This window comes from Trichomycterus rosablanca, chromosome 21 (genome assembly GCF_030014385.1).
Source record: "Trichomycterus rosablanca isolate fTriRos1 chromosome 21, fTriRos1.hap1, whole genome shotgun sequence".
Lineage (NCBI taxonomy): Eukaryota > Metazoa > Chordata > Actinopteri > Siluriformes > Trichomycteridae > Trichomycterus > Trichomycterus rosablanca.
The window spans coordinates 9,521,991-9,546,877 of record NC_086008.1 but is presented as its reverse complement, the minus strand read 5'-3'; the positions used below and the strand labels follow the sequence as shown (position 1 = coordinate 9,546,877).

At 35.8% G+C, this 24,887-nt stretch overlaps 2 protein-coding genes across 2 annotated transcripts; one reads left to right on the top strand and one right to left on the bottom strand.

Annotated features, from left to right (window-relative positions):
• Positions 1 to 682: 682 nt before the first annotated feature.
• LOC134335146 (selenocysteine insertion sequence-binding protein 2-like) lies at positions 683 to 14,914 on the top strand. Its single transcript, XM_063017604.1, has 18 exons — positions 683 to 798; positions 2,000 to 2,058; positions 2,586 to 2,769; positions 3,491 to 3,563; positions 3,687 to 3,901; positions 4,344 to 4,434; positions 5,135 to 5,259; positions 5,419 to 5,556; positions 5,718 to 5,801; positions 5,876 to 5,986; positions 6,634 to 6,754; positions 6,849 to 7,015; positions 7,114 to 7,267; positions 8,234 to 8,381; positions 8,501 to 8,721; positions 9,404 to 9,558; positions 9,886 to 10,054; positions 11,387 to 14,914. Exons 2-18 carry the CDS (start codon positions 2,039 to 2,041, stop codon positions 11,512 to 11,514), a joined length of 2,304 nt encoding a protein of 767 aa, XP_062873674.1. The 5' UTR covers positions 683 to 798; positions 2,000 to 2,038; the 3' UTR covers positions 11,515 to 14,914.
• On the bottom strand, positions 13,852 to 22,934 carry prlrb (prolactin receptor b). The gene is made up of 8 exons (XM_063018312.1): positions 22,868 to 22,934; positions 21,818 to 21,950; positions 20,663 to 20,832; positions 19,411 to 19,592; positions 19,174 to 19,315; positions 17,901 to 17,997; positions 16,740 to 16,809; positions 13,852 to 14,571 (listed from the first exon to the last, which is right to left on the bottom strand). The coding sequence occupies exons 1-8, from the start codon at positions 22,932 to 22,934 to the stop codon at positions 13,852 to 13,854; spliced, it is 1,581 nt and encodes a 526-aa protein (XP_062874382.1).
• Between the last annotated feature and the right edge of the window lie 1,953 nt (positions 22,935 to 24,887).

The following is a 24,887-nucleotide window of genomic DNA, read 5'->3' as shown; positions in this document are numbered from 1 at the left end:
TAACAAAAACAAAGTTGAATTAATTATTTAAGTAATTAATTTATTGTCACTAACCGCTTAATTCCGGGCAGGGTCGCGGTGTGTCCCTCAGTCACTTAAGACGTTGGTAACTTATGGCTTTCACTGTGCATAATACAGTCTTATCATGCATTTTTGAAGACCACGTGATAATAAAAATAACAAAAACACGCCAGGTTTTGATCTGTGGAAGTTTTTGACATTATGGAAGTAATAAAGCACCTACGTGATTTAATTTCTTATATCCTTATATGACCGTGTACTTTTTATGTAACAAAATGTTTTGCAATTTTTTTTATAGATTTGTAATTAATATCAGTATAGTATTTAAATGTTTTTTTTTTCTAAATGTATTTTATTATTTATTTTCTCAAATATCTCTTTAGAGGTAGTTACGTGAGTATACACTAGTTCATTTTAATCACGTATTGTAACCTTATTTTCATGCTATAATTCTAGTTTTGCTCGGTAACGTTTACACAGCAACATGTCAAACGTGCGTATGTAACACAGGCTGTGTTTCAAATAGCATAATACTCAGTTTAAAAAAATAGTTAAGACATTATTGATTAGGGTACTATTTTATTACACTATTTAGTATGTAGCTTGCGATTTGGAACGCAGCCTTAATTTTCAAAATACAAGCCTGGCACGCTTACGCTGATGAAGTTTGACCTGTTAAGACGCTTTATCTTTTGTAACTGCTGTCATCTTATATTTCGAAAAAAATGTTCAGAGTTAAAATGCACGAGTCAAACTGGAAGCTATTAAATAACGAATGTAAGTCTGATATTTTAATTCAGCAGGCTTTAGCTGCATGGTAAGGAATGACGCAGTGTTTCAGCTGGTGTTATGTGTTTAGCTAATGGCTAACGTTAGCTCTGGTTAATGCAAAAACTAATAATCTTTTCCTTTTAATAGTAATGGTATGAACATGACAACTGGTGTACACTGAGGTTTTAGATTTTTAGACGGCAAAATAAAGTTCGCCTATTTACTATTTATGACAAATAAGTAAATAATTAAATGTTACTTTATTAAGAAACTCCCTTGTTAACAGGTAGAAAGTTTTGAATGCCATTTAACTTTGTATCATGTCCATCTCAGAATACAGAATATTGCATGTTAGCTCAAAATACATTTGCATTTATCATACTGTTTTGTCCAAAGGGACTTGCAGTTGTGACCCTATACAATCAGAGCAATTGAGGGTTAAGGGCCTTGCTCAAGGGCCCAACAGTGGCAACCTGGCAGTGGTTGGATTTGAACCAGCAGCCCTTCGATTACATGTCCAGTATCTTGAGCCATACTCACCATTCTAATTTCTTAGAAGGTTTATGATTAAATATAGTTGCTGACTTCTCTGTGCTCATATAAACTGGACTAGTTTAACTGCACCTAAATTACCCACCCATTGCTAACTAAAGAAAGACAACTTCATTTGTCACCCTATGTTGTATGGACATGTAATCCAGGAACCATCCAAAAACAGGTCTGCCATGCATCACAAGCTGCTGGAACATTGTTTACTGCCAAGCACTACGGCATCAGCTCTTATTGCCAGCTGGGCTGAAGTACTACATCATGTCTTGTAAGCTGCACTAATGCGTTTATGTATTGCAGTAATAGGCCTAAACTACAGAACTGTAAACCACAGTAGGAGCTTCAGAATGTCTGGCTTAAAGGCAGCTGTACAAGCAAACACCTGCTTTAAAACATAAGCTTGCAACGTAAGCTTGGCTGTGGTTTCAAATAAAATCATGGCATGGCAACTGTGTAGCATCCAGTTCCAGTAGCAGTTAATCCATGTATTCCTGGAAGTTGGTTAAAATGTATATTGTAAATATTTAATTAAAAAAAAGAAGTTTTGTAAATCATTAACACTGACTGGTTTATTTGATCTAATTCTCTCTTGAAAGATAACAAGACCGTTCAGTGTGTAATCATTGATCATAAATACTTACTGTTGATTTTACTCTAGTTGCTGACTGACCCAACACAGAAGATAATTGAAATAAAAATGCAGGAAGCTTTGAGAAGGTATGTGTTTTGTGTGGTTAGGCTCTTTTTACTTTTTCTATGTGGTATTTCAAAACCAAATATAAAATTAATTAAAACTTTTTTGATTAAAAGAAAAACCCTAAGTCTATTTCTAACCATGTGATTATACACAGTACATGGCATTTATAAAAACAAAAAGAACAGTGGCGGCCAAGTGTTGGGGAACGCCAGTAACTTGCACAAAACCCTAACCTGAAAAACACCTTTGGAATGAATTAGCACATTTATGGTAGACTAGACCTTCTCATCTGATATCAGTGTCTGACCCACCAAAGACTTTTTTGACTGAATTGGCACAGCTTACCGCAGATACACACCAAAGTCTTGTGAAATGTCTTTCCAGTACATAATTTGCAATTATATGTTTATTATATATTCACACATAATTTAAGCCTTGTCTTATTCATAATTCTGCAACTGCTCTCACTGTGTTGCCCAACGTATTATCTGTTGTCATGTATTTATTGAATTAATTGTAATGTATTTGGTGTTTTATGTTTATGTAGACCTGTGTCAAAAGATAGAACAAATCAGCCTTTATCTGAAAACTGGTTTGAAAAAAGACAACAGTCAGAAAACAACAGTGGACCAAAAAGACTTGTTTCCGGTAGCTTCCAACATCCAAGAGGAAGTACAAGTCTTCAGGTTGATGCTGCTCGAAAAGGACCCATACCAGAGCAAACTGGAAAGGTTTTATTTAATTTATTTGAAATTTATTTGAAATGTATTTATCCTGTTTGTAAGTTGAAACTTACACCAAATAGAACCATCAACATTTTACCCATCAGGTAGCTTTCTAGTGTACTAACTGAAGGGATGAGTGCTTAAGCCACAGTTGTAGTTTTCCAGAAACTACACATATGTGTACACATGTAACGTTAAGAGTAGCACTACCAGGCGTAACTTTTGTGCATCTAGAAAATTTTCTTGCTCACATCTTTATATTATTGTGCTATGCATCATGCATATTCTACCGCACACATATGCTTCTTAATTACTTCTAAGGACATATACTGATGCACCAAATGATCAGTTCCATTTAGCATCAACCATCTTGCATTAGCATTCATGTAGTCAACATTTCTGTTATATATTTTAGTAGAATAATTACCTCATGGCAAGTACAGTTGTGGACATACAGTAGTTACACAGTAGAATATTGTAATATAAATACTTTAATATTGTGCAATTACTTTTGTCCCGTATCCACCCAGGTATGTCTGCTATTCATTTTTCTGTTGTTAAGGGGTACAAACATCTGAGCTGCTCAAAGTTATTTACACTCTTGTGAATAGATAAATTAGCTTCATTTTATAGCTACATAAGACATTAATTAATTGAAATGTCCTTCCCGTTTTAAAATAACTGCAATTGATAATGGTATTAATAATGTCATTTTAATACCTCACAGCCATTGAAGCAAATATCTGAGCCATTTCCCCACAACAAAAGAAACAGAAGCACATCAGACAGAAGCAAAAAAGGTAATCTGCTCGGTGGCAAAGTAGATGAATACATAATGATGTCCACACAAACACAAAGTGCTGCTATTAAATCAAATTATATTATTATCCTAATAATGTATTCTCTTTTTTTCTTTTTAAAAGGTTATAATGCCAACAGACCTGCTCCAAAATCAGTGGAGAGGCCGAAGTCAGAGGTTACAAAAAGTAGCACTTTCGAAGTGAAGTCATCAGATTTTCCAGAATTGGGTGATATTACTTCAAACAAAACCAAACATCTCTTTAGCCAAGAACCACAACTATGCTGGGGTTCAATCAAGTCGCCACTACTTCAGAGTTCACCAACAGCTGCTAATAAGGTATAGAAAATTAAAATATCTGCAAGAACTTCAAGCATCAAATTCTTTATAATTTTTTTATATTTAAAACATGCATTAAAATCAGTCTTTAAAATAATTGGAATAAGAGTCTTGCTTACAAAATGTCCTAAATTTTATTGTTCAAGTTTGATCAATAAACAGCTTTCTTTTTTGTGACTGACTAATCACTAATGGCTTAAAACTGTAGGACTCAGTAAAGCTTATAACTGTAACCATAACAACTTTGTTAATAGTTGATTATGGTCATCACCATAGAATAAAAATAATTATAAGATTAAAAACGCTTTGGTTAAAAGTAAAATAAAAGTGTTAAATTTATTAAAATGTGCTAAAGTTTTTGACCTGGCATGTCCAGATATGCATATTATTTTATTAACCTTTGAAATAAAAACAAAGCTTTTTTTTTTGTTTTTAACTTTAGGATGCAGCTGGAAACAATGGACTGAAACCAAAGTCAACACAGCAAGTCCCCTTAATAAAGAAGTCAGAAAGTCCACTAACTGCCAGACCAGGTATAATATTATAACATTTACATTTGTGATTATTGTTAATTTAACAAATAAAATGTTTCCTTTAAGTTTTTGTTAAATGCATGGCTGTCTTGTAATGTGACAGTTTGACTGTTGTGCATTGAAAGATGACTGTTTTAATTTTACATGTTTAATAGGGCAGCACGGTGACTAAGTGGGTAGCACTGTCGCCTCACAGCAAGAAGGTACTGGGTTCGATCCCCAGGTGGACGGTCCAGGTCCTTTCTGTGTGGAGTTTGCATGTTCTCCCCATGTCTGCGTGGGTTTATTCCGGGTGCTCCGGTTTCCTTCCACAGTCCAAAGGCATGCAAGTGAGGTGAATTGGAGATACAAAATTGTCCATGACTGTGGGTTCGATGTAACCTTGTGAACTGATGATGTAATGAGTAACTACCGTTCCTGTCATAACAGTAACCAAAAGTGTAAAACATGACGTTGAAATCCTAATAAACAAACAAATAAACATGTTTAATATGTAGTTTCCACTGAATACTGTTCCACTGTTATAGGTAAGATTTGTTGTACCTCACATTGTGTTTTCGCTGGTCAATGTGCAAGTATCTACGACACAATTACATGAAATTAAACTAGTAATTATATAAGAAAAGAGACTGTTCTTGACATTTCCTTGCTAGTTTGTATTAATATATTATTTCTGTGTTTAAACACATTCTTTGTTTAGGCCAAGAAATTGGGCTTGTGTTACCTAACCCTCATGGATCACCAGCAGCATCCTGGGCCAACATTGCCTCTCAGCCTCCCAAAGTTATTCAGAAGATTTCTACCGTGTGTGGTGCATCCTCTCAGGTACACTAATTTCAGCAGCACATCCATACACCTATACAATACTACATGTTCTAAACGTCCTGTATAATAAAAACTATGGTAAACCATTATTATATTAAAGGGCTGCCTACTGGTTTTGTACATGTAAGCAAATGTAAACATTTTGCTCTTAATATTAAGGAGGATACACATCAGCCAACTCAACAGAACACTAAGAAGAAGAAAAAGAAGAAAAAAAAGCAATCTAATTCAGTGTCTGAGAGTCAGGAGGAGGAGGCAGACCATAAACAGTTACAACAGGCACCTCCCAAGTTTGAGGTAGAATTGATTCATGACTTTATGATATTTAACCATGTCCCAGTGTTTCAAACTTTTAAAGAATGACCGTTTAATTTCTGCAGTTCTGCACAAACGGTCAACCTGGAGCATTTAGCAAGTTATTAGACTGACAACAGACGTCATTCGTATTTTATGTTTAGGATGAAGAGGAGTTCCCAGACTTGTCTTCAGCTTCTGGTAATCTGAATAAAGGACCAAAGCAAACAGCAAATTCAGTAATTCAGGTAAAGCCGTTAAAGAATAAGACCTTTCACACAAACCCTTTGTGCTTATTTATGTTTTTCTCTTCATTACACAGGAAAGTACATGGATAACTGAGAGAGATGGATCAGCAGTGCAAGTAGAAAATCTACACAAGAGCAAAATCACTAATGAAAAGCCTGTCTCTACTGCCTCAAAGAAAGGACAGGTCAGCTCTGATTTACCAATCCTCAATCAAAGCTTTTTGAAGTGTGGTTCTGTGTAGTCATGTTTTAATACATGGTGCATTCATGTACGTATGTATTTATAGTCATGGTACAGTCAATGCACACATGCCCTGCATTTATTAAAGGTATTTAATTACAATTCAAGGTTAAAACAACTAAATACATAGCAGCTATATAAAATTTATTTAGCAATTTAGATTTCATGCCCTCCAAATCTTCGAATCTTAGCTGTGCTATCAACTAGCCCTGCACCAAAACAGACATGATTGGCTGTATCTAATGGATTGAATGGTCAAACATGTTCCTGACTGCTGCTGTAACTGCTGTCTGTGGGACCCTACCGCAAACATTCTGTTTTCTTATAATAACCACAGTGTTATGAACATAATAAGGTTATCTGATTACATTGCTTTAATTGTAGTGCTCTAAAAATAGTGCAACAAGTAAATTTAATGAGGCAATTGCTCATTTGAAAATTGTTAAATTGTGAATGATGTCTTAGGTCCAGGCTATGCTAGGCTGTGTATATTTTACAGTAAAGTTATTTTATTAACTCATTACCAACTTGTAGAAACTCATTTATTGTTGTAAAGATGCCAAAATATATTATTTTCCCCCTCATAAACAGGCAAGTCAGAAGAAAAGCAAGGTTCCTGTTCAGCTTGATCTTGGGAACATGTTGACAGTTTTAGAGCAGAAACAACAATCTCAGAAATCCAAAAATGATGTTAAACCTCTAACACTTTCAGGTATTGTTATTGAAGACAAGAAAAATGCTGATAATTTATGCTTAACATTTACCTTTATAATTTGTTAATATTGTCCCTGTTTTCCTAACCCAAGTTGGAGGAGCATTACCTGTTGTCCACAAAGAGCCAGCAGTACAAAAGAAGCATCCATGGAAGCAAGAGAGGGTAGCTCACAACCCACTGGATTCCACCAGTCCTTTGGTCAAAAAAGGAAAACAGCGAGAGGTTCCTAAAGCCAAAAAGCCGTCACCTCTTAAAAGAGTAAGTCATTTCTTCTATAGGCCTTAATTTAAGGTAACAATTTTTAAGTTTGGCACTTCATCAGTTTTGTGAATTCCATGCCATGGGTGTTGGCACAGATCATTCTGAAGGAGAGAGAAGAAAGGAAACAAAATCGCCTGCTAGAGGAAAGAGATCCAGCCCGGATGACGGATGAAGTCAGTCAGGTGGAGTCACCGACCAGTGAGAATCCATCTGAGATCACATCAGAACAAGCAACTCATGAACCATCAAGTAATTATGTGTTTGTTCTATGTACTCTAAGGTTATTAAAGCCTTAATTTTCATTAGTTTGCTGTTATTTTGTTTTTAATTTTGTAGTAGTTAGTTGAGGGCTCAGCAGAACAATTTTTGCCCCTAAAATTAAACCTGTACTAATTAAAATATTCAACACTTACACCCATGCAAACATATTTATCAATATAAGTATAACCAGTATTTTCTTTTTTAAACCGTAGATTGAGTTTACTGAGGACATTGACTTTGTGTTTTGCTTCTACCACAGGTTTAAATGTGATTCTAATATTCTCTTTGCTCTTACTTTTTTAAATAGCTTGTACATGTAGAGTTTTAGTTCAGTTTTACTTATATTTTTTGACTCGTTGTTAATTTTAGTTTTACAGTAAAAGGGTTGATGAGTGTCAGTATATGGCTGGTTAAAAGATATATAAATCAACTAACCAGCTGCAATTTTTTAAGATGTCCAAACTACAGCGATTATTGGCCATATTAGTAATTAAGCACATTACAATATATTACAATGTAAGCATATTTTTTTATTAATTGGGACTTTATCTTCCAATCTAGTCAATTCCAATCATTTTCAGCCACTTTCACAACCTCCAAGCTGGTCAATGAAAGCCTTTTTTCACCTTACCACTAGCTACTTTAAGTTCTTTATGACCAAACCCCTATCACTTCACTAGCCTGGCACCACCACCACTGACTGTGTCTGTTAGGAGAGATGGTCAATCGGATTCCGTATTAGTGCTGCAACTTGTGGCTCAGGTGGCTGGTCAAAGCCAAATGCACAATAAAGGAAAATATAAAGGACAGTGCATGATTCTCCATGAATGATACTGGTTTGTGTGTAAACCTATCGCTGACAGCCTACCTCAGTCAGAGTAGGGGTCTGCAGCAGTGGAGCAAAAATAAGACTGTAGCACTATCCACCATGCATTGGTTTGATTCTATTACCAGGTGACCAAAGTTGGATTGAGGAGGGTGACCAAATGAGTTCAGAAGTAAACGAACCTAATAACTCTGCTGAAGAAACCACACCTTCTACAAACTGCAATCCAGTCCCCAACCCCAGCCTACCTAAAATCCACAGCAGGAAATTCAGAGAGTAAGAAAAACTTACATATGTTTAAGTCTTTACTGTTTGTCAAGACGATTTGTAACCTATTCATTTGTGACTAACATCTGTTTTAGCTCAAATGTTCTTATTTGTTTTTACTTTGACAGCTACTGCAGCCAGATACTGAGTAAAGATGTAGACGAGTGTGTGACCACACTACTGAAAGAGCTGGTGAGGTTCCAGGATCGGCTTTACCAGAAGGACCCCATGAAAGCTAGAATGAAGAGGCGACTGGTCATGGGGCTCAGGGAGGTCCTGAAACATTTAAAGCTCAGGAAAGTCAAGTGTGTTATCATCTCTCCAAACTGTGAACGTGTACAGTCTAAAGGTATGTGTGTTGACAAATCTTAATCCATTGTTTGCTGTTTTATTCACCCTCGTTTTATGTACCCTTGTGTACAGTTGCACATGAAAATTTGTCAAGAGAAGTAGATGATTTTAATAACAAATGTTATCAAAATTGCTTGTATGTGTCAATAAACATTATTTTCTGGGTACTGAGACGACTCCACAATACCTTTTATCATGAGGGGGTGGAATTTCTGATTGCAACTGTTGTATATATTATAAATATAATATGTTATAAACACTTACCTTGTTTTTCAGAAATCACAGATTTCATGGATTTTTAAAGAAAAGTGCCACATTTTTATGGCAGTAATTTAATAACACTCAGAAATTAAATGATAGAATTAATAGAAGCTACAATCCTCAGCACAGCCCACCTTAACAGTTGAAAGTAAACATTTGGGGATTCCATAATCATTGGAAAAATGTGCTTCTCTACACACACGATCATCTCTTTGTAGTCTGTGCTGCGCCTCAGAAAACAAGCCAGAGTTATATGCTCTCTGTCTATGTACAGTTTATTTCTTTCTTTGTAAACTTTGTGTATTACCCAAGAACAGGCTCATTTCACGATATGTGACACAATTTTAATGGCCATAAATTAGGTAGGGCTTTAGTTATAAGACTAGTCTGCAGGTTTTAAGGCTGTTTTTTTTACACAGGGGGTCTGGATGATGCTCTTCACACTATCATTGATACCTGTCGGGAGCAAGGAGTACCCTTTGTCTTTGCCTTGTCAAGGAAGTCTTTGGGACGCTGTGTAAGCAAAGCTGTTCCGGTCAGTTTGGTGGGCATCTTTAACTATGATGGAGCACAGGTACCTGACCTTAAAGACATTTAATGTACTAATTATGCAAAAATTTAACATTTCAGGGGAGAAAAAAACATTAGACATATTCGTAGAACCTATGACTTGGAGAATTAACAAAACATGAATTTTGAAGGTTATTCAGACTTTTGTATAAGACTGTGAGTAAATGCAAATCTAGCACACACAGATCCTCACTACAGGATGATATTATGCAGAGTATTCCCACGGTGAACAAAACCTCATCATTTATTAAAGTTAAAACAGGTAGAACATTTTAATGTGCAGTGCTGTGACTAGCTGTGACTAATAACGCTAATCTTGTCATTTCCTCAGGACCATTATCACAAAATGATTGAGCTCACATCACAGGCCAGGCAAGCTTATGAAGTAATGGTTACTAATCTGGAGGCAAATTCGCACGAACAGCAGGAAGTTGAAAATGAGAATGAACAGGAAACAGAGCCACAAGCAGAACCCCTTGCAGTAGAGGAGCCTGAATACAGTAAGGCCGCAGTCTAAGTATTTGTTGTTGTTGATGTATCTGCTTTTTTCTGCTGGATCGTGAGTCAATGACATGAATCCTTAACTAAAGAGGTTGCTACAGCATTACAGCAGTTTGCAGCACCATGCAATGCCCTCTGATTAACATCAACTTGGTCAGGACTTCATTCTGTAGCAATGGACCTGACCAGTGACCTAAAACATACCTCCAGGCTTCAAATCATGGAATGGACAGCACAGCCTACAAATATAAACCCCATCAAGCTGGTTTAGGATGGGCTAGACAAAATGGTGGGAACAAAGCAGCATACAAGTACAACAGCTTTGTGGAAACTTCTGCAACAGTGTTGGAAATTTTTTAAACAATATTTAACCAGTTTCTGATCCATAGGCATGTTTTTAATGGTTTTTGGATTGCACTTTATCATCCGGAAACCATTTAAATCTAAACCATTTAAATTTAAATCTAAACCCTAAAATTCGATAAGCAAATTAGTGCTGTGATCAAAGGCAGTTTTTTTCAACTGAGGCAAATTGCTAAAATTAAATCATTTCTCTCTAAACATGATTTAGAGAAAGTAATTCATGCATTTATTTAATCTAGGTTGGATTACTGTAATGCGTTGTATTTAGGATTAAGCCAGAAGTCAATTAGCCGTTTACAGATGGTTCAAAATGCAGCAGCTCGCCTTTTGGTTGGTGCAAAAAAAAGAAATCACATTACTCCCATTCTGGCATCTTTACACTGGCTACCTGTTCATTTTAGAATCCAGTATAAAGTTTTATTGATTGTTTTTAAAGCATTAAATGATATGGCTCCAGCTTATATTAAGGACCTGCTTTGTTACTACGAGGCTGCGCGAGCCTTAAGGTCGTCATCTCAGCTACTTCTTTTTGTTCCACGATCCAGATCTAAGCAAAAAGGAGATTGGGCCTTTTCAATTGCGGCCCCAAGATTGTGGAACAGTTTGCCGCTAGAGATTAGGGCTGCATCATCATTGACCTGTTTTAAAACTAAATTAAAAGCTTATTTTTATGCTATGGCCTATGATAATAGTTGAGATTGATGGGTTTATGTCGTTGTGTTTGTGTATGTGTGTATATGTATGTGTGTATATGTATGTGTGTACATGTAAATTTGTACTTTTTGTGAAGCACTTTGGGCAGACATTATTGTCTGCAAAAGTGCTATATAAATAAAATGAACTAAACTGAACTGAACTAAATCTGACATAAATCATTTGACCAAATGTGATTTCTGTACATGTAAACACTCTGGTATAAATGTACATTTATATTCTTATTCTTTTGTGTCTGTGTGTTATTTTTCTAGTTAAAATTTGGAAGAAAATGCTGGAGAAAGACTACAATCACAAGGTCCTGCCTTTGGAGGAGCAGTTTTCTTCAATGGCCTTCAGCCCAGATTCAGACAAACTGCTGAACGACCATGAAGGAAGTTGATAATTTTTTATAATTCACTAGTTTTTCTAAGGAATACACTACTGCATCGTGAATTAATCAAACATTATTGATATAAAATCATTTATTTTATTATGTGTGTAAATGTTTACAGTAGCTTAAAGTAAATTTCACTGCCACAGATAGGAAACCAATTAACCACTTTGTGTCACATCCTGTGAATATGTTCATTATGTTAAATATTAAAATAATTGTTTTGCCTTTGTGATCATGGATAAAAGTGCAAACAAAATGTATGTCAGTATTCACTCTTTCTCTTAACCTAATTGTTTAGAAATATCCAATCCAGTCTATTAAACAGCATCACACACTCATTTATTTACACACTTACTTGTACTTATAGGCCAATTAGAGCAGCCAGTCCGTCTCCTACGTTTTTAAAATATAACAGAAAAGCAGATTACTTGGAAAAAAATTATACAGGTTTATACTTCATTATACAAGTTTTAACACCACCTCTGTGAGTGTTCTGGAGGAACGCTGTCCATGTAGTCACAGAGTGCTGTGATAATGTGGTTTAATAATGTGTGGTAGTACTGGTGCAAGAGGGCACTGCATACATTCCGGTTTTTAGTTCAGTTAGAGACATTTAAAGGTTAATGACTGGCAAACCATAATAACAGCTTTTTGTGAGTTAAAAAGCAACTCTGAGTGTATTAATGTGTACACAAAAAGCCAGTTTATTGCTTCCCAACAAGGAAAACTTTGAGCTAATTCAAAAAGTCTGTTGTATTTACAACCATAGTATGTGCATTTTTTACAATATAATTTTGTATATGTAGCATGCTCCTTTTATCGCCTGTTAGAAGCAGTTACATTTACATTCATGCTATTTAGCAGACGCTTTTATCCAAAGTGACTTGCAATTATGAGCAAATACAAGCCTAACCTTGCTCAAGAGCCCAACAGTGGCAACCTGGCAGAGGTGTGGCTTAAACCAGCAGCTTTCCCATTACTAGTACAGTACCTTAACTGGACTACCACTGCCCTTGCCAATTTAACATACAATGAAACAATAGAAAGGCAAACAATGTAGATCATCTGGTACTGTTGCACAAAATGAAATCTCCATTTTAAAAATATTGACAAATTATACATATTACAGTGGTTTGTGAGTTATTTTCCACCTGTAATAAATCGAAAACTGTACAAAAAAACATTTTGGTGTTATATCTTATAAACTTTTTTAGTTCCAAATTTGATGCATGCAATACTGTCCATAAGAGTTGAACTTTTATTAACCATTAAGTAAATAAACACTTTGATCTTAAGCTGTGTAACTATACTTGACCTTAGTTGTCATATGTGCTTTATAATGCAACATGTTTTCATTAGCAGACAGGATGTCCGCTGGACTGCAGGCAGGCCAGTTCAGCACCCACACTGTGCACTTGTACCGTGCAAAATGTGGCTGTTATTTGAAGTCTATTTCGGGAACTTTCAGGAGGCTCCTGAACTTTATGTTGGTAAACATGACAGCCATTGCTTCTATAACCAAACTAAAAGATTGAATCTCCAGGCAACAACAGTCTTCAGTTTGCATTAGCCTATTTCAGGTGAGCTCAAGCCCAGGAGAGCCAGTAACATTTACGTAGGCTGTTGGCAGATGGCTTCTACTGTGCATTATAAGGTCTAAGTTGCATTTGTGCATACAGTAACCAATGGTGTTTGCTGGCAACTAAATATTCCTGGGACCAGTTGATGATATCAATCACAGAAGCATGCCAGTTTTTACTGCATTACCATCAGCATTGACATGTTTGTTTATGCAGAACTAGGCTTTGTCCCCATAATTACTATATAATAATTTTTTAATAAGATGATCAGGCAAACTGGAACTCCCAAAACACATTTGTAGTTCTTAGTTGATGGCAATGAGACTAAAGCATAGCTGAACAATGAAACACAACTGATATTAACAACTGATTCTGCATCCTTTTCACTTAGTGGATTCAAGGACTTCTTGAGGGCAGCTTTGCTTTACACTTTGTGACTGTAGCTAGCGGCAGAAAATGTTAAATGGTGCCACTCTGTGGTACCATGCCAGCTTGGTTTATTAAATAGAAATAACACTAATGTGATTTGAGCGTTCTTATTGGGTAGTTAAGATACCAGAATTAGGAAATAAATGAACACTGTACATTCATGTGACTGAATGATGGATAGCAAACAAAGCTGTCATTAAACACCCTTCTATGAAAGACCAATATGGAAAATTTGCAATGTGAAAAATCCTATGATATACCTCTATTGAACCCCATTTAATTACATTGTTAATTGCAAATAGTGTAGTAGTAATTGTCTAATTTAGAACATGACCTAAAGAGTAACCATGTAGTCCTGAGAATGTGTGCCCACCTTATCTGGGTGAATAGATTTACCATGAATCTCTTTGCTTGGACATTCATGATTTTTTCCTTTGTGCATATCGATAGTACTGCTGTCTTTTTCAAGCACAAGTACAATGTCACTGTAAATCCCACTGACTTTACTGTAGTCCTCTTTTTCTTGTGTTGTGGGGTTTAGCTTACAGTCTGCTCTATGCTTTTCTTTAGCATATTCTTCGAACCCATCAGGACAAAGTTCATTTTGCTCCATGCTGGATATACAGCTTGACCGACAGTTTCTGACCAAGTCTTTCTCAGATTTTATCTGACTGTTCTGATAAACTACCATTCTTTGCTGATGGTTCACGTCTTGGGTGTAGAAAGTGTCTAAAGATGCATATAAAGATGTAGATTCATGATCAGAACCTTGACAGTTATGTACAGCTGGTCTTTTCCATTGTAAGCTTTGAGTGGTATTTAGCTTATTCCAGATTCTTTGTGTTGACGCGGTGTTGCAGCAGTGAACTCCATCTTCATGGTGTGAAAAATTATGATCTGTTTCTTGATATTTTTGAGGAGCTTTACTTTCAGATGTCTCGCTGTCCTCCTCACTGTTGAGCACCACAAGATACTCCACCTGCTCTTTGCAGTCTGGTGTTGCAATGATGCCTTGAAAGTTCAGGGTGCCGAATATATCTTCTGACTTGTCTGTCTGTAAAAGATGGCACAAAATGTATGATCCTAATTTGGGGCACTAAGGTTGTGAGTAAAATTTGCAATTTGTTATATTCTAAGCCATTTCTATTTAAGGCAAGCTCTCAGCAAGTAAGACAGTCCTAAACTAAAGGACATTTTGTGTGTGTGTGTGTGTGTGTGTGTGTGTGTGTGTGTGTGTGTGTGTGTGTGTGTGTGTGTGTGTGTTGCAAACTGTATAAGCTGTACTAAATACAAGGCTGTATTTTCAAATTATTTGTCTTTATACAACCGATTCTGATCATATCAAATATCTAATCAGTTTATCTATTAATAATAAATGGATCTGACAGTAAAACTAATTTGTTGTTTGGCTTTTTACTATTATTATGATGATGATGTAATGTAAATAGATTATTAATTAGCATAATAAAGAAATCAAAGCAGAAAATTAAACAATATCAGTGCCTCTTGACTCAGTTACACACTAATGAAAATGTAAATGTACATTTTCATGTAAATGTAAATGTACTAGTAATTACCACTGCATTCGTTTGTTATTTGTTTATAACTTGCTAACTTGTATATCAACTAGGAAATTATAGAACTACATTTCTGGCTGTTTTGATATTATATACAGGTATTTAAACCTATTTTAAACCTTTTCTTTGCAAAACTGTTAAACAAGAAGCAATAGAGCACTTAAGGTTATGTGTTCTACACCCTGTAGGGCACTCTGAACTTACGTCCTTGCTGTTATTCACGATAACACATGGCCTCTAGTGTTCTTTTTACTTTTTTACTTAATTATGTATGCAGTACTTTAGTCATGTGTAGTTAAATGTCATTACTGACATAACAGCTTACTAACAATAACATGTTGAGTAAATATTTCGTTCATCTTCACTAACCATTGCACCCTAATTAGGGTCGTGGTGGGTCATCCTGCCAAATGTTCAGCTTACAGCAGGAATACACTCTGGACAGGGTGCTCGTCTATCACATATACTCAAATGTTCATTCCTTTACACCTAAGTGCAATCTGTATTGGCCAACTCACTTTGTGCATGTTTTGAGAGGTTGGGAAAAACACAAATTAAGGAGAACAAACAAAACTTCATATAAGAGTTTTAAATTGGCACCCACACCTCCTGCTTGTTTGCTTGTTTATTTGTTGGGATTTTAATGACATCATTTGCACAAAACAATTTTAATGTAAAACGATTTAATGTAAGTGCTATTTTAACTGTGACTTTTCAATCCCCTGTTGGTTTTCCAGTTTCAGTCACTCATTAAAGTGACCAGGATCTATGTTGCTGTTAGTCATACACAGCATAAATGTTATTGAAAATCTGATCCAATACCAGTTCAGAATTTTAAACCAATATCTATTTCATATTTCATTGAATGTTATATTTAAAAATGTATAGTTGTACGTAAATATAGCGGTATGAGAAACCGTGATATTAGTTCAGATCCTGTCCATATTTAAATATTTTTTAATTGTGAATGATTATACAGTGCTCATTTTGGAGTCAGCCAGTCCTCCCTCAAACGTCTCCAGTTAGTGCAAAATGCTGCGGCCCGACTTTTAATGGGATCACGTAAGAGAGAGCATATAACCCCCATTCTGGCCTCCCTCCATTGGCTGCCCGTGCATTTCAGAGTACATTTTAAGATTCTGTTGTTTGTTTTTAAATCTTTAAATGGACTTGCCCCGCCTTACCTCGCTGAGCTGCTCCATCCCCACACTTCAGCTGATCAGCTGCTCCTGGAGGTGCCAAGGTCAAAGCGTAAGCTCAGAGGGGATAGAGCTTTTTTAATTGCTGCCCCTAAATTATGGAACAACCTACCACTCCATATTAGACAGGCCTCTTCACTGGCTATTTTTAAAACTAGTCTTAAAACCCATTTTTATTCCTTGGCTTTCAATTCAGCATGAGACTTTGCCCTTGTTTTATTTGCCTATTAGTTTTTACCGTTTTATTTGTTTCATCTATTTCTTTTATTGTTTTTATTGTTTTTATCTTCTCATTGTTTCTAGTGTTTGTTTTATGTTTTATAAGTATCTATGTACAGCACTTTGTCACAGCTGTTGTTGTTTTTAAAGTGCTCTATAAATAAAGTTGAGTTGAGAGTGTTAAAAGAAGACAAAGCTACAGTGCTGTTCTGTACATTTTGTAGTACCTGTTGGAGGTGACTATCAAAGCCTTTGATCTTTGGTCCTGGAACAGGGGGCAGTAAACAATTCTTAACACTAGAGGAGAAAACATGCAAAACATTAACTTTAAATACATGGCATGACCATAAATTTACATTACTTTCCACTCACTGAAAGTATGGTCGATCAAGCACAGCAGATTTTAAATTCATTGTTTTTTGTTTGTTTTTTGTTTGTTTTTTGTAAATTGTTTTGTATTCATCCACACGGCTCATTGTGTGATGATACAGCTCAGTAATAAACAATGCTTTGTAAAAGTATCAGCTTTGATAATGTATTTGCACTAATTGTCATAGATGGTATTTATGAGTCATTTGCATTCACCTCAGTTGACTGTTCGACCTTGCACCTCAAGGCAAAACCTTCAAGAACAATATGACCTTTAATTGCAGCCTGGTTGATTAACCACAGTCAGGTAAGTAGAAAATTAAAACTATTTCATTAATAATTAAAATTATGTGTCTAGGACCTGAATACACTATATGACCAAAAGTATATGAGCAGTACTAATAATTAAGTTCAGGTGTTTAAGATACACCTATTGCTAACCTGTTGTGATATGCTTCCTTTCCTGTTCTGCCATGACTGTGTGCCATGTAAGGACCATAATCAAATGGTTTGACAACTATGGTGTAGAGGAATTTAAGTACTGTTCCCAATGCCCAAATGTAACCTTAATGAACATTTCTGGGATTAATTGGACCAGTGATTGTGAGCCTGGCCTTCTTGCAATTCCATCCAAGATGCATGGGACCCTGTTGAGTCTTGTTCCTCTCAGGAATTCTTCCTTAAAATATGTAGAGATTTTCCTTGCCATTTAGACCCTCATTTGCTCATTAAGTGTTTCTGGACCTGGAATCTGTAATGTTGCTTTAAGACAATGTCCATTGTAAAAGCGCTATACATAACTTACAAATTCTGTTTTGGCTGAATTTACACACACTCTAAAATCCTGTTGAAAGTCTTTCCATAACAGTGGAGGCTGCAAAGGGATGCAAATCCTTATTAATGCCCAAGTTCATGATCAGGTGTCCAAATACTTTTGGCCATATGTGTTAGGTGTACAACCTACACAGTCATATGTTTAAAAAGCCTAAATGTGAAAAGCCTACATGTTAGTTACTTACTGTTCTCTTGTGGCTATTAGTATTCCAACAGTAACCAAGGCAATAAAGGCACTGCCAAAGGATATAAGGAACGTTACTGGCTGTTCTTGTATCAAGTCTGCAAACACAAGACAGTATTCAAGGTGAGACAAGCTGCTTTCCTTTTTTTAACATGTATGGATTAGTGGATTTTTGTCTGGGGTAATGTCTGTAAGCAACAATAGCTCAGCTGCAAAAGCACTACGCCACACAAGATCATAAAACAGGACCGCCGAGTGCTGAAGCATGTGATTTGTAAATATTGACTTTCTCTATTGGTCCAAAATGTCAACAAGAAGAGTTCATTGGAAAATTTATGGGTTGGGTTTTCATGATCAAGCACACGTACACAAGCTTGCCGTGGATAAGTCTCTGCCGGAGTGATGTAAAACACACCATCATTTGACTCTAGAGCAATGGATATACTTTCTCGGGAGTGAGAAATCCCATTTCACCAGCTGAATCTGGGTTTTGCTAGATGCCAGGGAAATGCCTGTCAAAATGCATAGTGTCTGGTGTAAAGTTGGGCTACAATGTACATTATATTGATCTTATTGACATTATATTGAAATATTGGGAAATAATGGAGTATTCCAGTTATTAAATTATAGAAAATAACAGTTGCAGTGGTCGGGGGAAAGTCCAATACATGTTAACACAGTGCCAAAAGGTGGCACGGCACACCACAGACTATGGTTCGAATCTCAGTGGTGCTATCGAACGGCCAGGTGTCTACACAGACGTGATTGGCTATATCTGAGGATAGGAGATGGTTGAAGCCTGTGATGGACGGGCAGGTATTCCTGCCTTAAGCCCAGTGTTTCCAGGATAAAGCAGTTGATGAAAATGAAATGAAAAATCAAATGACCAAAAGTATATTGGGACGTTAATTGCAAGCTATGCCTCTTTTAGCTAACCTGGCACAAATTGCCACAGACACAATCCTTTAGAAAGTCTACCTGGAAGCATGGGTGCTGTTATAGCTGCAATATTTCATATCCATGGCTCAGGAATAGGACCTTATTTAAACAGGCCTGTATAAAGTGTTAATTTCATTCAAAAAACTTGATTAAGTATAAGTACTTTCATTTTAATGGCAGAGATATTCTTCATCCATCCTCACCTCAGGTCAAATAATAGATGTTACTACGTATTTGAGCTGAAGAAAGTATGTTTACGTAAAAACAATGACCATTATGTATTACAAACCTTACACAAATTTTACGAAGTGTGCTTTAGAAATAAGAAATCTTACTATTTGGGACTTGAATGAAAGCTGAAGGGCTCCACTCACTCCAGAGTCCTTGGTCTAATTTGCAGCGTACTTGTACAGTATATTTTCCTCCTGGTTGTGGACTGTAGATACTTAGATTCTTTTGTTTGCCACAGTTATACACCTATACCCATAAGAAACCATGAATGTTAATGTCAACATAAACAACTATAATCATAAGAGTTTTATAAGATAGAGTTCTGAATGTATGGAACACACCTCCCACTCACTGATGTGCTCCTGTCCTCCCCTATCTAGTTTTACACGAACTTCATATTTCAGAGTTACCCAGCCTGAACGAGTGTCTGTACCACGTGGGGCCTCCCATTTCACCAGAAAATACGGGTTCTCCTCTGTTCCCATCAGTGTCAAAGTCACATTTTCTGGAGCATGAGGATGGACTGTACAAGAAAACACATATCAATGATATACATTCACCTGATACTTTTAGTCTATAACAGTAAAATGTTCTAACCAATTCCATCTTATATAGAACACAGAGTCAAATACAGATGTTTATGTATGCTTGTAAGGGATAGGTCAGAAAGAAAACCCAAACGGTCACTTTATGCTGAGTCCATGCTAATCCAAGAACCACCACCAGGAACCCTGCTGCTAATTTTTTTTTTAAATAATACACTCTGATTCATATGCTTACAAAACATGCTTACATAACTTTTTTGGGTAAAGTATCAAGGTGTCCATAAACTTTACCTAACAAACTTGAAGACAAAGTTTTAACCAGTACATTAGCCAGTGTCTAAGTGCACTATTTCTAGTAGCATTCAATGCTTTTTTTTTTTAACTAGCTAAATTATGACAATTAGGACCATTTACTTGTGTTAACTACAAAAATATGTGACCACACTTTTACCTAAATATACAGAATAAGCTCCTGTGTATTTATGGTTTATATTTTAACTTAACAGAATGTTTAAATCGCTATTTCACATGCAGACACGTGCTTTTTAAATGACAACCACATACAAGCATCTCTGAAAAATGGCACTCTAATTTGTCTGTTAGTCGGTTAGTAGCTGTGTGGTTATGCACTTGGAAAGGAACATGGAGAACCATCAATAATTGTGGCCAATCCTGCTTTTAGAAAGGGTCCAAAACCCCCTGAAAGTGTATTGTATTTAATAGAAAGTAACCTTTCAGTTATTTTATATTTTGCTGCCCAGTGATTTTCACCAAAAGTTATTGAAACTAAATTAAAGACCTAATAATTTTTTTAATGAAACTAAATTACAGACCTTATCAATTTTTCAAGTCAGTTCCTAACATTATCTTATTGTAGTGGTTGCCCAGCCTCACAGCAGTTCCATTTTCACAGTTAAAGTAATGTTTGCCATGAAGTTTCAGTAATATTCAGTAACACTAAGCTTTAACTGGTAACCAACCAAACTCTTATCTCTAAAATGTCACTGCTAAGTTTAATTAATAGATAAGCATTCAAAAGTAAGCATACCAATATCCATGACGTCCACCTCTACTGGCTCTGAAAATGTGCTCCCTTCAGCATTAGTAGCAATGACGGTGATATTATAAATGATCCAGATGGATGTATGAGTTTTGTCAAAGAAACAGGAGCTGTTCCCAGCACTGTGGTAGTCTGGACATTCAAAAACCATTTCAGATCTGTGAAGAAAGTATTATTCAAATAAGATTAATGTGAACTAAATTGTGTGTCAGGTCAGTCTAGTACCTACACTTATGTGTAATGTGCCTTGGCATTCTGTTACTAAAACAAGCAGGGTCCTCCCTAACGAAAACACTGTCTAGATGAGCATATGTCACTTTAAAATTCATATGTACCACTTAACATTAATAGTTCCTTCACAGATGTGAAAGTTAGTGCCATTGGCACTAACACCTTGTCATACAATGACAAATGCTGACTTTTGAGCTTTGCCTTGGTAATAGTCATGATGGTCATCTTCCTTTGTGGCCTGGTGAATGGTGGATTCATCAGTCCACAGCAAACTTTGCCACATTGTGTCAGCCTATCTCAGATAAGCCTGAGCCCAGAGAATTCTGTGGCATTTCTGGATGTTGTTGATATGCTTACACTTTGCCTAATAGAATCTTTTCTTGCACTTGTAGATGCAGCAATAAAATGTTTGCTGACAAGGGTTTGCCACAGTATTCTCATGATTTTGTTATTTTTATATAAATTCTGTTAAAGTCAGTCAGTCAATTCACTGTTTTTATTTTTTATTTGCATTTTACCTACCAGCCCAACCTTTTTGAAAATGAGTTTATAAATAATATTATTCACATGTTCTTTTTACATTCCTAAAGTGGCATTAAAACATTCACAAGACTAGATTAATATAATATATGCCAGTTATAAACAAGTACCAGTACTTGGCATGTTATTTCCTACTGTCCTCGAGGCCCCCATGATTTACAACATCAAGTGGCAAAAACATTCCCAGTCCATGTTTAAACATTAAATACAGGGATGCCCATGAAAAACAACAACCATTATTTATGGTTTTGAGAAAAGTGGAACCATCGACAACAAACTATTTTGGACCAATTGAGATGTGAGAGTCAATGGTCAATCCTTATGAACCAGAGTGAGTGGTAAACTGGGGTAAAAGTTAAAGGTGAAAGTTACCTCTCTTTTCTGTAAAAAAGGCGGTATGTAGTGGGCAGTCCACCTGTTGATCCAGGCTCCCACCAGCAGCTGAAGGTCTCTTTTTCAGGAGATCTACACCGTGTGATTTTGGGGCTTCCAGGAGCTAAGTAACCTATGTTTTACAGTTTGCATAATGTAATGTAAAGATTACATGAGTAGTAGATATAAAACATCTAGTGATACTGTATATAGACTAAAGCAATATATATACAAAGGAATGTTTCATTTATTTAAAATAGTTTAATTAAAATGTGGTAAGTGAATTTCTTTCTAGTTTCAGGTATAATTCAGACTTTATGGATGATCTGTCTGTATTCTTTTTACCACTTTGACCTGACCACAGGTGTTCCTGCTGCAGTGACAATGAGGCAATACTTCACCCGGCCTTCCCTTCCTCACCCATGGCCAGCTGCAAAGAGTGTCTAACCAGGCTGGTACCACCACATTGGTGGGGATAGCACAGTAGAAAAACCTTGGTGCCACAGACAGAACACTGAGAATAAGAATTAAAGGTTCCCAGGACCCATGTTGCCATTTGGCAATCACTCTACCAGCTGTGCCACCATGTCACCCGTATTTGATTTAATTTTTTTAGTATTGTCTAGTTTAATTTCTTTAGTATTTAATATGCTATACTATTACTATCTTGCTTTTATTGTTGCTTAGCAACAGTGAAAGCCCTAGCCTTTAACTTTGCCATTCACAAGTGACAGCTGTCAATAGCTTTTGATTTGATTACAGTAAAGCATGTTCATGAGGACAGCAAACACAGTGCCCCAGATGGTGCCCTAAACTTGGCAGCCTTAACCAGGATCTATAAGTATGTATTCGTTCATTTATTTTTTACCAACCATGTAAGGCTGATCAGATCTGTGGTGGGTTTGAATCCACTTGGAAACACTGGGCACAAACACACCCTGCACAACATCACACACATCCATGTATGTGCATACTTAAATCTAGAGGCAATTTAGAGAAGCTACTGGCATGTTTTTGTTTTTCTACTGCAAGCTAAAAAGTGCCACTCACACACGCAAGGTGGAATCCAGTAGAGTAGACACGTTACAGCCAGCACTGGTGAAGCGTCACTCCGCATGTTGCACAGGCCTTGGCTGAGCCTCTGGCGCTTAGGAGTTGAGGAGCTGTCTACACTGGGCACATCACATCAACAGCTGTGCGACTGTTTTGACACCAAATATCAGTCTAGGAGTGGAAAACAAGCACTTAGTATGTGTAAACACCGCTACACACTGGGTCATGAGAACCTACAGGCACACTTTTGATGTTAAATGAGTAAATAATTTTGCTTGGATGATTTTTACATTTGAAAAATGTGTAGCAAATGGTACCAATAGAAAAGAAAGGATAACACATACAATTTTAAAGTACATGACAGTCATTTTTTGGATTTTGATGGTTTCCACATCTGTACTTTTTTGTAATTATAATAGAAACACACATCTTTGTCCATAAAATAAAGAACAAAATCACAAATTTCAGTCATTTTAATTAGATTATTGTGGGTTTATTAAAAATACTGGGTCAAATTTTACTTTAAAAGCCATTTAATATCCTTTCATTTAACCTACGTTTTATTTATGCACAGACTTTTTCTGAATCTTTTGATGATATAGTGCACTGTAAAGAGTGAAATATATAAACTATTATGGAATGCTTTATGATGGATGGGTGTGTTTTTGCCTTGCACCCACCGTTTCAGAAATATCCACCAGATACACTGCAAATCTAACCAGAGTAGGTTTCTAGATTAACCTATATGGTGCATAAATAAATAAATAAACGAAACGGAATATTTCATTTTAGTCTATGATGACATTCTGTTTACAGTTTTTTGTTAGTAAAATTGCATAGTAAATACTTAGAATTCGATGTTTAAACTTAGAGAAAATTAGCCTATCCTATAATTTTTATTACTAAAAAAATATTTTACAGCTTGGATCATTGCAAAAATTTTAGGCTACTCTGGCTTGCCATTTTAATTTTCTTTACATTAGTAGATCGAACTTATGATACCCAGCTAATTCTAACAAAAAACATATTTCACAGAAAAAAACTACAAGGTTAAACAAATGTAAAATTGGAAAAAAGTCTGATGTCCAGTTTAAAAATGGCTATTTGCAGTCATAATAACTTTCTATTTTTGGCTCAAAGGGTCATAAAACAGCGGCATGTCTCATTGATCACCTGGTATGCCCAGTTAAATGCCTAGTTAAAGGGAAAATTTTTTTCCAGAACAAACTGTACACAAAATAATTTTTCCTGTTTAACACTTGACATTGTGAATTTTAGCCTATATGATATATTACTGATTCATGCAACATTTACCCAACAAAATTGTCACCCAATCTCTCTCTTCCAAACACAGACTTCACTCCTATTCTCTGTCACCTCTTTAATTAAATGTGTAAGTGTACATCCATCTTTAAATAGGTATGAATTATTCACCATAGACTGGCAGTATTTATTTACAACAGCTTGGCCCACAGATAAGAGTAAGGTAATATTTACTTTCAGCCTAATAAGGAGAGCAAACTAGCAAAAATCATCCATGACGTGAATACATGAAGGGGCCAGTTAAAAACTGTCCACACATTGTTCACTAAATTTATTTTAGATTTTATTTAGTTAGGGTTTAAGTTATTCCAACAAGGGAGACACTTGACTTTCATTGGATTATTTGCTTCTTTAGACTTAAGATTTAATTTAGATTTAAAACATGGTTGTTTCACCTGATCACTTATAAATTACATTATTTAATGTACCACTTATGATTTATTGTAATTTCAATAGATTTTGAGAATTAATTTTGTATTTTCCATAAATTTCAAATAGCTACCCATGACTACCATGAATAATCTATTTAAATATTCATATGTATAGTACTAAGATTTTGCACGTAAAATCTATTATACTTTATGAATCAAAAAATAATAAATAATTCTTGGCTTTTATTTAATACATTTATATTGCACTGCATTTCTATTACATTAACATGTTTTTTTTCCTCTAAACCATCTGCTGGAGCAAA

Coding starts and splice junctions, on each gene's coding strand:
- LOC134335146 (XM_063017604.1), top strand. CDS start 2,039: ATGCAGGAAGCTTTGAGAAG. Junction 4,435..5,134: donor TCCACTAACTGCCAGACCAG/GTATAATATTAT, acceptor TTCTTTGTTTAG/GCCAAGAAATTGGGCTTGTG. Junction 7,016..7,113: donor AGCCGTCACCTCTTAAAAGA/GTAAGTCATTTC, acceptor GTGTTGGCACAG/ATCATTCTGAAGGAGAGAGA.
- prlrb (XM_063018312.1), bottom strand. CDS start 22,934: ATGCGGAGTGACGCTTCACCAGTGCTGGCTGTAACGTGTCTACTCTAC. Junction 19,593..20,662: donor GGTGGACGTCATGGATATTG/GTATGCTTACTT, acceptor TTTCTTGTACAG/TCCATCCTCATGCTCCAGAA. Junction 19,316..19,410: donor AGCACATCAGTGAGTGGGAG/GTGTGTTCCATA, acceptor TTATGGGTATAG/GTGTATAACTGTGGCAAACA.